This window comes from Lissotriton vulgaris, chromosome 2_1 (genome assembly GCF_964263255.1).
Source record: "Lissotriton vulgaris chromosome 2_1, aLisVul1.2, whole genome shotgun sequence".
In the NCBI taxonomy this organism is placed as follows: Eukaryota; Metazoa; Chordata; class Amphibia; order Caudata; family Salamandridae; genus Lissotriton; species Lissotriton vulgaris.
In genome coordinates this window covers 252,256,019-252,272,608 of record NC_141687.1, presented here as the reverse complement: position 1 = coordinate 252,272,608, position 16,590 = coordinate 252,256,019, and the positions used below count along the sequence as shown (strand labels likewise).

The following is a 16,590-nucleotide window of genomic DNA, read 5'->3' as shown; positions in this document are numbered from 1 at the left end:
GAGGGGCAGCAAGTAGCGATCCAGTCGACAACCACCCTGCGACTAACCAAGAAGCCCATCAACTCCTGCTCGTCATAGGGCAGCGCCTCGGACTCAGTCGACAGCATGGGACTGTTCCGTTCGATCACCACACAGATGACACATAACTTTCTGGGTTGATGGTCGTGGGTAATCAAACGGCAACACTGTTTTCCTTTCAGGTTTCCACCTGCGGGTCCGGGGCATAGGACGGCCAAATACACTTGCGAGCTGAACTGATTGCTGGATACTTCTTTTTACGATGTAAATGTTTGCTTCACTGATACTGTAGGGGTTCCGGGTCCGCAAGGGACATACTAATTGATACGACTACCACGTGTACTCACAGAACACCCGATCGGTTAGATCTTGCATGCCCCTTAAGTGAAGGCGCACATTTACTGTTTGTTTTATTGTATGGTCAAATGACAGCGCATTGCTGGACCGCGAATTGGGGGAATGTATTTAAATGCTGGACTTAGTCACCTACCGTATCCAATAGACGTAATGTGGGCTGTATTGTGAACATTAATTTCTGCTTGGGGGAAAATGTCTCAATTGATATGATGCCTACAGAGTTAAATGCTTATAACATCCATACCTGGAATGTGCAGGGTATGGGCTCTGTGCACAAAAGGCATAGGATACTAGCCCAATTTTATAGGCACTGCGCACATATTTGCAGGAGACTCATCTCACTGCCAGGGATACTAGAGACTACGTAAAAAATGGAGAGGGCAGCTATTTCACACATCCTACTCTGCATTTGTGAGGGACGCTGCGATAGGTGTCCGTGCTAGGTCCTATTTGTAGTTTTGGATACAGAATTGACACACATGGGCGTTAGCTATTGCTGAATGGCAAATTGGATGGGTCTTTGATTGTCCTCGGGTGCATATATGCACCCAACATGGAACAGAGAGAGTTCCTGGCCCACCTGTCAACAGTGTTAGCGGACTGGACATTATACCTCTGGATATGGAGTGGGGACTTTAAAGCAGCTATGGACAACTCTTGACTGTTTATATCCCCCCCCCTTGCCCGGCACAGCCCCCACAAGACAAGTGAAAGAATTATGATAATGGTTGGAGTCTTGCAGAAATATGGCGTAGTCGCAACTCAGAAATGACGGAATACTCATTTTATTCTTAACCCCACACACTGCATTCCCGCCGTGATAGATTCTTTGCTCTTCACGCCACCAATCTAGCATTACCCACACCACTTATTTGGGGGGGAAGATAATATCTCAGCATATCCCTCTAGAAATAACCCTGTTGTGGGGCCGAGTTCCGGCCCGAACCTCTCCTGGCACTTACAGCCTGCATTGCCTGAAGATATGGTATTTAGGGAAACACTTGCCACATTTATCCAAAAATACAGGTATGGCCTCCCCTCCTCTAGTGGAGTGGGAGGCTTTCAAGGTGATGGTTAAGGGCACGTTTATTGAGGCTGTGATAGGAGCCAGATAAGAGGTTATTTAGGAGCTCACACAATTAGAGGGTAGGCTGGGATTGTTGAAACAGGCTGGGGTCGAGAACACCGAGGCTGCAGATAGGCTACAGGAGGCTAGGACCACCTATGTAGAACTCCTTGAATGCCTCCGCGGCCGACTATAAGACATTCCTTCAGATAACGCATACAGATGCGATAAATCAGGCGCACTTTTGGCCTGCTTGATCCGGTCAGACCCCTTACCCACACCTATCCTATCCCTGAACACACTGGCCCAGGGAATAGCTAGAATGCAGGTGGACATCAACACAGCCTTAACCTACTTTTATGCATTGCTGTACACTGTCTGACACCCACTGACCCGGCAGATCTTGCCTCCATCTTACACCAGGTAGCGCTACCCAGGGTGCCTGCGGATGATTGGGAGGCCATTGGCACCCCTCGGTAGGTAAGATCCGCAGGGCTCTCAAGGAACTTACCAGCAAGAAAACTCCAGGGTCAGACAGGATCCTCATTGAATTTTACTCCACGTACATAATACGATTGAGCTCTCAACTAGAAAATGTATACCATTTCTCACTAGAGAAAGGCATACTTCCTCCCTCTACTAGGGAGATTATTCAATACTGAATATAAAATCTCAAGTGAAATCCTTGCACACATTCTGCTTCCGTTACCCCTGTATGCTAATGCACACCTATCAAAGGTGGCTTCATTCCCCGCAGAAGCACCTCCCAAAATATTGATTGTTTGTTTCAGATAATGGACACTGTTCATGAACAGTACCCATTTGCTGCCTGTTTATCCCTGTATATCCGCTAGGCCTTTGACACCCTGGGATGGGATTTCATGATAGAGGAGTTAGCCAGGTATAGAATATGCCCAGAATATATTCAGTGGGTGAAACTGTTATATGCAGAGGTCAGGGGACGAACTAGGCCCTACATCACTGACTCTTAACAAATATCGCGTGAGACTCGACAGGGATGCCCCCTTTCGCTGCTCCTGTTTGTGATAGCCATTGGCAGGATGGGTATGCTCAGACGTGGGTCCCGTGATCTCCATGCCACTGGAATAAAGCTATCCTGGCTGAAAAGGGGTGAAACCCCAAACCGGTCCTAGGATGCTTGTTTCCAGTCCAGCCAGGACCTGGCTTGGCAGTACGGGCTGGACTGTTCCCATCAGGCCCAGGGTCAAGACTGATTTGCATATGGCTGTGTTCAAACTGGAATGGCACGGTGAGCAAAAACACGATGGATTTAGGCCCAGATGTGAGAAAGTGCCATCTTTCTTGCATGGTATGCCCTCACTTTTTGCTGAATTGCTGATGTACTTTGACTGAGTGTGCCCTGGGCTCCTGCCAATCAGGTGCCCAGGGCCTGTGTTCCTTCCCTAAAACTGTGTTGAAACCTAAACCCAATCGGCATCTCTGGCCACATGTCAGTCCCTGGTAAATGATACCCTAGGTACCCAGGGCACTGTGACCAGAGAAGACCCCTAAGGGCTGCAGCACTTATTGTGCCACCCTTGGGGACCCTGTACCCTGACACACACACACTGCCTTTGCAGGCTGAGTGTCCTGGTGCAGAATTAAACAGAGTTGACATGAACACACTGCCCTGGCATACCTCAGTCACCCCTCTAGCTGTGTGCACTATGCCAGTGGTGTGGGCACAGGTGCATGAGCCATGTACCCCTACATTACCAAGGGCCATTCCTCAGCACTTCAAGTGCAGTGATGCCATTAAGAGTATATGGTGTTGGGAGGTTGGCATTACGAACTCCACAGCGCTATAATGGCTACACTGAAGACTGAGAAGTGTGATATCAAACTTCTCAGCACATTAAACCCACACTCATGCCAGTGTGGGATTTAATGCCAAATGCACGACAGAGGGCATCTTCGAGATGCCCCCTGAAACCTAACCAACTCCCAGTGTCCTGACTGCGTGGCTACCGCGGCTGCCACCACCAGACATGTTTCTGGACCCCTGGGTCGAGAGCTTTCCGCTCTCGGGGGCCTGAAACAATGCACATCCTGGGACAAGGAGCCAAGCCTCCTCCCCCAGGATGGGCATGGGAAGCTTCAGAGGCATGCAGCCTTTGTGAGCTTCTCCAGGCCACTTGCTGAACTCAGCAACTGGCCCCCACCGGTTCTGACCCCCACTCTGGCGGGAAGACAGGCGGAAAACCCTAAGTGAGGAAAGGGGGCGTGCCACCCTCTGCCAACCCCACCCCTCAGGTGGGAGAGGCGAGGTGAAGGACAACTCTGGGCTACTGCCATCTTGAGGATGGGGAGGCCTACCCAATCAGAGCTGGGCTTCTGCCCCCCTCCCACTGGAGGGTGGCAGGATAGGGGGTGTACTCACCTCAGGACAGGGACCCATTGGTCCCTGCACTTGTCCTACCTGTAATGCCCCTAAATGTAGTATTTAGTGGCACCCTGAACCTTCCTTCCTCAGATCCTGATTTTGAAACAAGAAGAAGAAAGAAGACCTGCCATGCAGCTGATAACAAAAGGACGACACCAACTGACTTGGCCCCAGCCCTACAGGCCTGTCGATCCATGAACCTGCTCCTGCTAAAACCCCGGTATCTCCAGTGGTCAGCAACCTTGAAAACCCCGGAGGACCAGACTGCCTTGCTCATCTAAAGACTGGGACTCCCACGAGCAGTGGTTCTGCTCAAACAGCAACAATCCCTGGTGCCAGCCAGGAACCGCGAATCCAGCACACTCTGCACCCACCGAGCCGGTGCCTGAGTGGACAAAGACCACGAGGACGTCCCCCCGGCGACAGTGACCCAAAATCCAACACCCTAGGACCCTCCTCGAAGATCCGGACGACGCCTGCAGCCTCACAACCAGGGACCCCTTCAACCGCGATCCCAACTTACCTCTTGAAGTGGTGGTCGCACCTGAAGAATCTCCATCCCCGAGCCTGCTGCCTTTGTTCAACTTCCAATTCTCACATTGAAATACATTGGGCGCCTGAAGGTCCAAAAGCACCCTGCACCCAGCCGCCCGAGTGCCACTGGGAGTGCAGCATCTATCCTACTCTACTTCCCTACTTGCCCTGAATAAGTGAGCAGGAGCTCAGCTCCCACAGCCGTGAGGTCTGCCTGATAGCACCCACCAACCAAAGGCCCCCTTTCCTCAATAGGATAACATTGGGCCTCCTCACTCTGCACCTGGCTGCCCCTGTGCCGCTGAGGGTGTAACAACTGTACTTACCTGATCCTGGGAGACCCCAGAGTCTACCCCAGAACCTTAACTCAGCCAGCCGAGTACTTACCTAAAGACCGATAACTTTATCTTCTCCATAGGGTAACAAACATTGGCTGGGTTTCACTCAGAATTTCTTCTAAGGGTCGATTTTCAAAACTTACAAATATTCCTTAAAAATCACCTACATAACAAAAACGATTTCTTTCAACTGTTTACAGGAAATGTACCAGGGCTCAATCCAGGTTCCAACCCTGAGTAAGAAGAACATTTGTAAAGGGATTTTATTGCATTTACCTAAAACTTCCCATTGAGATCAATGTTATTTTGGGTTTACCTTGTGTTGCATATTGCAACAACTGTAACTATTGCATTCCCAAGTATTTCTATTTGAAAGTATTCAATTGCAACACCTCATTCTGAGAAAGTATTTATGATACCTACTGTGGTTCTAAAATAAAGTAACTATATGTTTTTATAAACAAAACAATTGGCCTAGAGTTCAGTACTTGAGTGTGTGGGACCATTTGCTGACTGAGTGTGTACAACAAATGCTTTACACTGTCCTCTGATACTGCCTTACTGCTCGACCAAGCTACCACTATAGAGAGTAAGGTTATATCTAACTTTAGCCTCTGCCATACCTCTGGGGACTGTGGACTCTGTGCACACTGTACCTTACTTTGGTCCAGTATATACAGAGCCACTCTCTGTACAGGGTGAATTCTATGACATTGTTCTGCATTCTGTCCATCAACTGTTGTTTTTGCATTTGTCACCCCGAGTGGGACGGGTATGCTCAGAAGTGGGTCCTGTGCTCTCTATGCCACTGGAATCAAGCTATCCTGGCTGAAGAGGAGTGAAACCCCGAAACCGGTCTTAAGATGCTTGTTTCCAGTCCAGGGAGGACCTGGCTTGGCAGTTCAGGCTGGACTGTTCCCATGAGGCACAGGGTCAAGACTGATTAGCATATGGCTGGGTTCAAACTGGAATGGCATGGTGAGCAAAAAAACAATGGATTTAGGCCCAGATCTCCGTACTGGGGTGAATGTACGACAGTGTTCTGTACTCTGTCCATCAACTGTTGTTTTTGCATGTGATAGCCTTTGAGCCATTGTCCGAACAAATCCGTCAGTAAGTAGGAGAGTAGGGGATCCCGATAGCCCAGACGATACATTCTGACAACATCACACTGTATTTAGAAAACCACTGGTGGGAAATGGAGGTGGTCTCGATTGGTCAGCCCAGTTGCTACCTCAGTTTGGTGGGCTGTTGGGGCTCCATGTAAATACAGATAAATCATGTGCGTTCTTCTTTGCTGACACATAATACGGAACCCAAGCTGTCGCTTGGGAAAACGCTATACAGATACCACCATACACGTTCCGATGCCTAGGCATCCAAATCTATCGCGAGGCACAGGACCTTCCGTAGTGCAATCTCATCCACACGATGACCTCTCTGCGCTCCCAAATCGATTTTCAGATCATACTGCCTCGGTCAGTAGCAGGTGGGTAGCCCAGGCAAAAATAGTCATGCTGCCGCAGCCAAATCGTTTTTTGGATCACGATGCCTTTATCCGTAGCGGGGCGGCTAGCCCTGGCAAAAATAGTCATGGTGCCACACCACCTGTATCGCTTTTTAAACTTGCCTATAGAAGTGCGGAGGTGGGTGTTAAGATCTTTAAACACCCTGCTAGTGGAGCTCGCCTGGGGAGGGGTGACGTCATAGAGTAAGTCTTACTAAGCTACAGCTGCTGACGGACGGTGGCAGCCTGGGAGCCCCTGGTTTTAAAGCAGATTGTCTGCCTGGGCATCTACATTGTTGTCTTATTGGCTGGTCAGACATAACCAGATGGAAATACGCTGCACAGCAGTTCAGATCAGCCGGGGTCACCTCTACCGTTTGATATGCCCAGGTGTGGCCGTGCCACCAACAGGCTCCCTTTCACTGCATGTGGCCCTGTCCTATTGAAGAACAGCAAAAAGATGCACGTATTCCATGATGCCATACACACTGAATTTACCACACAGGCTAGGCTCTTGTGAGCACAAGGGGGTTCCTTGTTTGTTTCTGGATGGCAAGCCGATGTCTCAAACTGAGTATGCACATGGGTTACCGGAAGCTCTTTTTTTTTTAACACATGCTAGCATTCTCCTCTACGTTTAACAGTATTGGGCACCGAATGGGAGGGACCCAGCGACACATCGCATTGCATACCATGGGACACCTAGTACGCAGGCTCTGTTGTTAGCTCTGGGCACACCTCATGGTACTTCTTTTTTCCCTGAAAACTAAGCGGGAACCGGATCTCTTCCAGGAGTTGTCAGGCAAAGAATGGGCCCATTTGCTAGAATACAACAAGAAGGTCTTGCATAATTTGAGATTTAAATTCATCCAATTTTCGGTGGTACATAGAGCATACTTAACCCCACAACGGCTTAGCTGCATGTTCCCAACTGCCTCTTCGTTGTGCCCCTATTGTAATGCAGCCGACGCTGACCTTATACGTAAGTTAATGGCAGGCCCCTCATTGTCTGCCTATTGGGCACAAATTCCTGAAACCATATCAGAACTGACCGGCATGGACCAGTGGAACTGTCTCTTAAGGCTACATCCTAGGGCGAAGAGCTCACTAGTGAAATAGATTTGGCTCGATTACTGGCAAAGTGGCAGATAACCATTCGCTGGATTTCTCAGAGGGTGCCACATGTGGCCCAATGGTGGGAGGAGGTTCTGCACAGGGAGCTATCAGAAAGAGCGGCGCTGCGTTGGGAGGAGTACAGAGGGCTACGTAAGAAGGCCATCTTGCTTGAATGGGATTCACTTTTAGAAGGATTTAAAGCACAGGATGATGTGCAGGGGGAGGAGTAACGATCACGGGGGTCCTATCTCCGTCTACTGTAGACATTTACCCACGCTGCTGGCATCCCCCCTTTGTCCCTCACTGCAGGCACACATATTATGCCTCTTTACATCCCAGTCTAATACAGACACCAGACACCAGTTCTCCCTCCCTCCCTCACTCCACAGTATAACAGTTATAACCGTATAATGTTCCTACCACTCTGCAGATACTTCAGGCACACTCCTATATAAATAGGTGACCCCATTTTTGTTCGAGGGGAGCAGCAATTGCATTATTCTGTGGAACAGCTCTTAAATGCCAGGACCCGTTCATGTCCTACAATGTATCTTATATGTAACACTTGCCATTACACTATGTAATGCTTTAATGTACAGACATGGTAGGATACATGTATTGTGAATTTAAAAAATGCAATAAAGTTTGTGTCAAAAAACAAAGTAGAGATGAATGGTGGCAGTTATAGCAAAATCTAAAATGTTGATGGTAGTACTGGTGCACATAATGTCCAGAACAGTGCCAACAGCCGTGAGACATGAATAGTAGATTAGGATGTGAAATCAAACACCCTACATACTTACAAGGCTACATTGTTTGAGTTTATTATTGTTAAATATGGAGCTCTGGCTTTGCATTTGTGTGCTGGCCATACTTAAAGAAAGAATTGGAATAAAGGATCATAAACTCACCTACATCACAGAAGGATTACTCACAACACAGCCATACGCTTTTAATTGGGTTTTTGGTTCAGAAACCATTGGTTGTAACATCTATTTGCTGCTGTTCGGAAGAATCCATTGCATCTGGTGTGAAAATGCAAGTGAAGGCTTGCTTACTCACTCCCTCCCTCTATACTTGAGTAGCCATTGAAATGTATCAACCAAACCAAAAGGCAGAAAACTATTAATTTCTTTAAAATGGCCACTCGGACAACCCTTACTACCCCAAGTGATAATGCTGCTCTCCCACTGTATTTACAACAAGGGGTGGTGAGGGACAGAGTCTCTGAATTAAGCAGAAAACTCTCACCCAGTCAAGAGATCAGGGCTAGATCCAACACCGTTTTTTAGCTCACTGCACCATCCCAGTTTCAGAACCTGGCTGTATGCAAATTAGTCTGTTCCTGTCCCAGTGCATGATGGGAACAGGGCAAACCAAACTACAAAAGCCAATTCTTACACTGGGAAGGAAACAAGCTCCCGGGGACCGGTTTCTGGCATTACAGCCGTCTTCGGCCCGGTTTGCTTGAATCCTGATGGTGCAATGAGCAAGGGACTCACATCTGAGTATACCCTTCCACGCTTAGGGTGGACAAAAATATTTACAACAAGGGGTGGTGAGGGACAGAGTCTCTGAATTAAGCAGAAAACTCTCACCCAGTCAAGAGATCAGGGCTAGATCCAACACCGTTTTTTAGCTCACTGCACCATCCCAGTTTCAGAACCTGGCTGTATGCAAATTAGTCTGTTCCTGTCCCAGTGCATGATGGGAACAGGGCAAACCAAACTACAAAAGCCAATTCTTACACTGGGAAGGAAACAAGCTCCCGGGGACCGGTTTCTGGCATTACAGCCGTCTTCGGCCCGGTTTGCTTGAATCCTGATGGTGCAATGAGCAAGGGACTCACATCTGAGTATACCCTTCCACGCTTAGGGTGGACAAAAATATTTTCTAAATCGTTTTTGGCCACTATAGGTGTGGCAGGGTATACTCAGACATGAGTCCCTTTCTCACTGCTCCATCAGGATTCAAGCAAGCCGGGCCGAAGAAGGCTGAAATGCCAGAAACCGGTCCCCGGTAGCTTGTCTCCTTTCTGGTGAAGAATTGGCTTGGTAGTTTAGTCTGCCCTGTTCCCATGATGCACTGGGCCAGGGACAGACTGATTTGCATATAGCCAGGTTCTGAGCTGGGATGGGGCAGTGAGATAAATAACGGTGATGGATCAAGCCCTGATCTTTGGACTGGGTAAGAGTGGTCTGTTTAACTCAGACACTCTGTTCATCACCACCCCCTTTCTAAATCGCTCTCCCACTGTAGTCAAAACAATGAAAGAAATGAATGAAAAATGGCTGAACTCTAAAGTATGAGCCAGGTTTCTTTGTGCAGTCGGAATCTATATCAGACTTCAGCAAAGAAAACACTCCGGCAGTTATGTAAAGGTGCCTACCAAGGACACTGATGATGCAATTACAGCATCCAGAAAAGACATCAAAGTCACCAGGCTACATACTGCAGTGCAATACGTTGTATTGGAAATAAGAAGGTAAAAAGGTACTCCTAACCCGCTACTTAAACCACATTACATTATCCTGGCATGCTCTCGCTAAACAAAGTCAGGTATGAACAATCAAAAGCCCTCGAAAGTACGAACCCACAAGTGATAAGAATAAACAACATATCCTGTGGCACCTTATCAATTTTCGACATGGGTATTACTGGGGAACAAGAATGGAACTAAGATAGCAAGAAGCAAATACCATGCAGCATTAAGGTTCTTAAGTGGCTATTCTTCATGCATCCAACAGTTATTTACCATTTCTTAATAGGTACCCTTCTCAAACACACATTGCCTGCCTGTTACTCGGATTACAAATACATCCGGCTTGGCCACTAAGAGCATCTTCCAAAATTTAGATCTAGGGAGATACAACATACTTCATTATTATCCATGAGCAGAGAGTAAAATCATTCCCCTTCAAGTAACTGCTATAACTCTTTTTTCCAGCATTTTCCACTCCTGCACAACAAAATGGTGAGAGAAATCTACATACAATGACATTTCAGGGTTTTTGTGCTCTTAAGAAACAAAACTGAACAGGTCCACCAATGATCTATCTATTGCAAAACTGGCTCATTGATACACTCCGATTCAAAGTCAAAGGCAGTAGTTCTCGTGTTGCTACTAGGACCTCCCATTGCATCCAGGGAGAGGAACTAAGGCTAACAATGGCATCACTTTGCAGAATAGGATGAATGAATGAGAGCCGGGCAGTGAGTAATTTTATATGTATCTTATGAGAGGAAAAAACAACCCAGAAAGCAGGTGTAAGTGGCAAGAAACACATCTGTTCACATATGCATAGGTCTGAAATGTAATCAATGGCTCTGTTAGTTGGTGACTGCTTCCCTCCTGTTCCTATGTACGCTTCTAGCTTGCTCTGTCACCCTCCACAATGTAAAGTGCTCTGATGTGGCCACCAGCCAGAATAAGTGATGTACAAATCAGTAACTAAATGTGCATTTCCGCAAGTACACTTATGAATTATAAGTGTTAAGAAGAGATCTAAGTACTACAACTGATATAAACATGGAATTAATAGAGCTGATATAGTTTTAAATAAAAATTCCCTATGCCACTGTACAAGTTTACTCACCGTGCAAAAGGTGATGTCATCAACAGAAGATAGTTTGGAGGACTGTAAGACTCCAATGAACGTTTTAAAGCACACATTTCTGTAGGGTTCGTCCAAGTATGGCTGTCCAGGAACACTGAAAAAGGACAAGCCAATAGTTCATGTTTCCAAATAAACAATACAGAAACAGGTTTCTTGACCAATACCACTAGTTTACATAGCACAAGACCTTCATCACAGACAATGAATGCTCAACTAAATAAATTTCCATTTCTAAAAAGTATGCAAGTGTTCATCAAATAGATACATCAAAATAACTGAGTATCAGTCAATGAAGAAATGGACATCTAGTCTGAGCAGAATCCAGGTTTCTTAATTGTTAAGACTTTTTAAAGTGCTTAAACAGATTTAAGTAAAGGATATTGCCCTCTCCCTTTTAATTTAAGGGCAACCCTCTGCAAAATCTCAAATCTGTTGTGTAGTTGGCTCTCAACAGTCATTTCCACAGCTTGCAGAAATGTTAGGAACTTTAGAAACTAAATTCAAAACAGTGGAAGATAAAATAGAGACTATACATAATCAAGACAGTCGTAGTGCCTCAAAGGGGAAATATAGGACTAGTAACTTAATCAATCATCCTTCTTTAAACCCCCCTCCAAAAATATGAACATTCAATAGTTAAAAAGGTGTCTTTAAAACACATACCTTAGACATAGGTTTGCCATACCATGAACTGCAGCCCGACAGAGTTCAGGATCATGAAGAGTGAGATCGCAAAACTGCACCAAAATTCCGGATTTTCCAAGTAAATCGGAGTGGTACTAGAAAAGCAATTGCAGATAGACACAAATAACATTTACATTTTAAATAAATAGGCTAACAAATACTTTGCCTCCTAACGGAGTAAATAAAAATATCCATATCTACACTTAAAGTCTTAATTAATTTTGTGAAAGCTTCTTGAGACAACCCATGGTAGAGTCTCTGACGTTTAGGATCAACCATGCCTTAAGTGGTTGACTTTACTAGTAGGTAGTTAGACAGCACAAGGGCTGGAGAGAAACTGAAGATATGAGCAGGAAGCTTGATTTTCAGAACACACTCTACTATGACATCACTGGAAGTATCTGTTGAGTCACACGAGGAGTGCCGGAAAGGGCACAGTTAATGAAACATGGAGGGGGTGAAGGGCACACTAAACAGCACATGATTTCGACTTCTCTGTTTAACTCTGCATTTGAGCCTTCATGGCATTTACTCTGTACTGCTTGCTTTTAAGATTTTCTTTTACTAAAACTCATTAATTGTCCTCTGATTTAGAAACTCATTTACTGAGTTGTCCCAAGGATTTATTTTGCGACCCTGCTAAACTGATGTTGGGGAGGGTGCCTTTTTATGCAAGACCAACCTGGAGAAGAACTACCATTTTGGGGTGCTTTTTTTTTAGGGTGGCCTAAATATTGAAGTACAGGGTTCTGCTTCCACAGGGGCAACTTGGCCAACTCAATAATCCCAAACTAGTTAGGTCAAAACACAGTTCTGAGAGAATGTCTGCTCGACACCCAGTAGTTATGGCACAAGCATTAGGCAACCCCCAAAAAAATGCAAGCGGAGTTCAAGCAGTATTAACAATTTTAAAGTAAGAAATACAATATAATAAAGTTCCCAAACAAATTTAGAAAAAAAAAAAAGAACAATTTAATGAGTCAAATAAAATCAATATCTTCAAAAATAGGTTAAGAAAAACTGGAGATATGGATTTTTTGAAATGTTTAAGGCATAAAGAAGCTAGAAAGAAGTCAAGCACCATGGAAAAACAGTGTGCTGTGGATCAGGACCTAGGCACAATTTCAGGCCAACTGTGATGGAGCGAAGGTCGGATAAACCAAGCAAGTTGTCCTAGTCAAATATATTACCTTCAGATCTAGTCTCCAACTTCTGCAAAAGCTTCTTCTGGTCAGTCCCTAACTACTGAGGGAAGGCTTCTGGGCACCAAGTCTCTCTGCGGGCAGGTCTCCAGTAGGTTCTAGTCTTCTTTAGTCAGCTGGGCCCTCCTGGAGATCCTCCCACCACCTTTTTTAAGCACTTCCTCATTGCCCTACTGTAAAATTATGCAAAGGCAACTGTTTCAATGTGGAAGAACTCAGCTGACACTAGGTTTGCCTTCAGCTTCTTAGCCACTCCCATATCTGACAAGGTTGAAACGGCCTGTCCATCCTAATGTGGCTGAACCCTGTCTGAGAGGGTCCTGGGTATGAATAGATGAAGACTTCCAAGACCTCCAAGGCATCTCCAAGTCAAAGAGTTAAAAGCTAAAACTGCTAATTTTTTCTGCCAACTGTTCATGTTCACTCACTGATACTCAACCCTGCTAGTTGTTAGCAGTTAAAAACCACAAACTTGTTCTGCACCCAAAGGTAAACCATTGTCCACCGAGCAAGAGTAGTTACCTTTTCCAGCCAAAGATGTGGATTCCGGGTCTGAAAAAAATGACAGGTGGAAGAACAGTTTTTTCTTCTAACAGTGACTGGGAATAGGCTATCCAGAAGGGCTTTGGGAATGAATGTGAGAAGTCCTCTAAGGTATTTCCAAGGTAAAAGAGGAAAACTAAAGCAGTCATTTGTTTTGCCACCTAGTCCTGTCTGCACCTAGATAGCTAATCCTTGCTAAGAGGTCAACAGTTAACACCCATTACCTTTCCTGTGTCCATATGCATGCAGTTGTCCTCTGAGTAAGAATCTTCAACTCTCCTAGCCAAGGATGTGTATTCCAGCTCTAGAGATATGAAGAGTGGTAGAACTGTTTTAAGTCTGTTCTGGCTAAGGCAACCTAAAGTACAAAGTTAATTTTCTGCTTACGGTATCAATTGTCAGACGGCACCATTAAGTCAGATTTTAATAGCTAAACATGAAATAGCTTTGAATCATTCGTCTTGCCTTTTGCAAGCCAAAAGTAGAAAATAAAGATTTTAATCCCACCTAGGCCTAAAACATCCAGCCTGGCCTACATAGTGAAATAGCTCTTGGGTTTTGTTTCACTGTGATTGAACACTAACTTCAATATGCGCCACACCATATTGTTATATATTAGCACCCTGCCCAAGGCACACTTTATGGGTTACTTATAGATAAAAAAATAAATAGCCTTTGCTTAAGCGGCAAAGTTATTTTCCCTGCCATGTGTCACTGTAGTGAATTTAATCTGCAGCCTAATGAAAGGTTTGGGTGCTCCTGGAAGAAACGTATCTTTGTCATACATGTGGATGGTGCAAATAAATATGGCAGCCCACAACTTTCAACATCAAAGGTGCACGTAAGGCACTATTTACAAGGGACTTCTAAGGAATTCAAATTGGCGATATCTGATGTTGCAGTGCAAGTGCCATGTTTTAGAGGGGAGGCACAGACATTTTACTACTGTTTACCAGTGGTAAGGGGCATAGTGACCTGAAGTCATCAAAAACAGGGTTAAGAAAAAAAGAGGAAAAAAAAGGAGTGCCTATGCAGGAAAAACTAATTTGCTGCAGATACAATGGCAAAAATGATCCCAGAAACAAAGGTCTTTATTCAAGGAACTATTTAAAAAAAATCAAGAAGTCTCACTGGTGTAAATGCAGAGAGAACTGGTAAATATAGCGGAACATACAACAGCATCATTGCCTCTAGCGGAATCTAGCCCATCTCTGATATAAGTCAGAAGGGATTTGGGGGTAAAGGGGGTGTTTTCATGTATACTAGAACCAGACAGTATATAAACCCTAATAACAATTCAAACAAACTTTGGAACTAATCATGGTACAAGTGAAGCAGATTTTCCTGGAGGATGAGGAGTGAGCATCAGAAGATTATCAAAATTTGCCAGTACCTTCCATTGTTTGTATTTTTCCCTAAGGATCCCACATATGTAGAACTTCAAACTGAAACAAACCTTGTGTGAAAAGAGACACGGTCTGCCAGTCCAGGATTTTAATCCATAGTATTTTGCACTTGCAATTTCAATTTTCCTGTTACGAGAATAGCCCTTGAGGTCACAACTTGAAGAAAACAATGCTCACCAAAGATGATTAGAGCGTATTACAGCTTTTACTTCTGGACTAGAACTACTGTACGGCTTCTGTGATATTTAGCATAGACTGGATAATGCAGAGAACCAGACATTTACATTCTGACAGCAACTCCTCAGGGTACTGGTCCATAACAAGATTCGATGCAGTGAAATAGGAAACAATGTAATACTGATTGCAGGCGGAGGAGAGAAATGATGAGCCTTCATTTTCTTTTTTTCTTTTTTTTTTTAACATCCTCATAAAAATGTGCAAATGTGTTGAATTTTGCAATTCACATTTTCCCTTGGCTCTTCTGATGGGATGAACTCAGTTCTGTTAGGGTGCAAAAGATGCCAGTAAAAGGGTTTGCGCAAGAAAATGTATGCGCAGAATGTGGGTTTTGCTGAATTGATCACCAATTTTAATACCCTTTTATATTTTTGTCACTGAAGTGTGTCAACAGGATTTTAACCCGAGTAGTACTGCCGCACCAAGGAGCACAGTTGGGTTTTAGATGGCCAGAGTCCTATTCTGAAATACTTATTGGTGTTTATTGTTGGTATTCTGTTGTCTTTGTTTCAAAGTGGCTAGCTGGTTTAGGGCAATCCCTACATCGGTGTTGAATTCAGTCACGTTTACGTTGCGGTTCACCTATTGGCTTCGGGATTATGTTTAAAGAGAGAAGAAATTACATTCTCTCATGCAACATTACTCCCACATCACCTCTTGCTGGACATAATTGGCATGTTGGCAGCCATAGAGGATAGTCCAACCCTCCCAAGACCTCTGCAACAAACTCAGCACCTTCTTCCACCACAGGTTCAGGCAGCTCTACGACAGCTTCGACACCCAAGACCCTGCCACAGCACCAGTCAGCACTGCACACAACCCGCTACACCCAAACAGATCTTGTTTAACTGGACTCTGCTCACCACGCACTCAAGACCATGAAGATCATCCACTCCAGAGCCCCATCCGACCCTTGCCCGCATCACATATTCCATAGAGCAGCCACCTCCATGACCCTCGAGCTTCGCCACACCGTCAACTGCTACATCGAGATCGCCACCTTCCTCGACGACTGGAAATACCCTGAGATCAACCCCCTGCTGAAGAAGCCATCCGCCGGCCCACCAGACATCAAGATCTTCAGACCCATCTCTGTCCTCCCTTTCCCTCCCAAGGTCATTGAGAAGGCCATCAACACCCAACTCTTTGAGTTCGCCAGAGAGAACCATGTCCTGGGCATCCCTCAATCCGGCTTCTGAAGCAACCACAGCACCGAGACCGCACTCATCACTCATCCCTGAGCCCCACCCTCTTCAACCTCTAAATTACCCCCCTCACGGACTTCTTCAGAAACCAAAGACTCAACATAGTCTCCTACGCCAACGACACCCAGCTCATCCTTTCCCTCACCAACAAACCCACGGCCGCCAGAATCAACTTTCACAGCGGGAGGAAGGCTGTTGCCACCTGGATGAAAGATAGCTGCCTGAAGCTCAAATCAGAAAATTTCTAATCCTGGGACCCTCCCGCTCAGCTGGGATGACTCCCGGTGACCAGCCGCGCTGGGTACCCGCCCCAACCCCACAGACCACGCACGCAACCTTGGCATCATACTAGACTG

The 16,590-nt window shown here is 45.5% G+C and overlaps 1 protein-coding gene across 2 annotated transcripts in view; it reads right to left on the bottom strand.

Annotated features, from left to right (window-relative positions):
• The window catches only part of HEATR6 (HEAT repeat containing 6), a 353,001-nt gene that overhangs the window by 297,186 nt on the left and 39,225 nt on the right, over positions 1–16,590 (bottom strand). For both annotated transcript variants that reach the window (XM_086954868.1, XM_086954869.1), the window contains exons 4-5: positions 11,621–11,736; positions 10,937–11,051 (exon numbers count right to left, since the gene is read on the bottom strand). In XM_086954868.1, the coding sequence (XP_086810994.1) occupies positions 10,937–11,051; positions 11,621–11,736 (231 nt within the window). The remainder of the gene's footprint in view (positions 1–10,936; positions 11,052–11,620; positions 11,737–16,590) is intronic.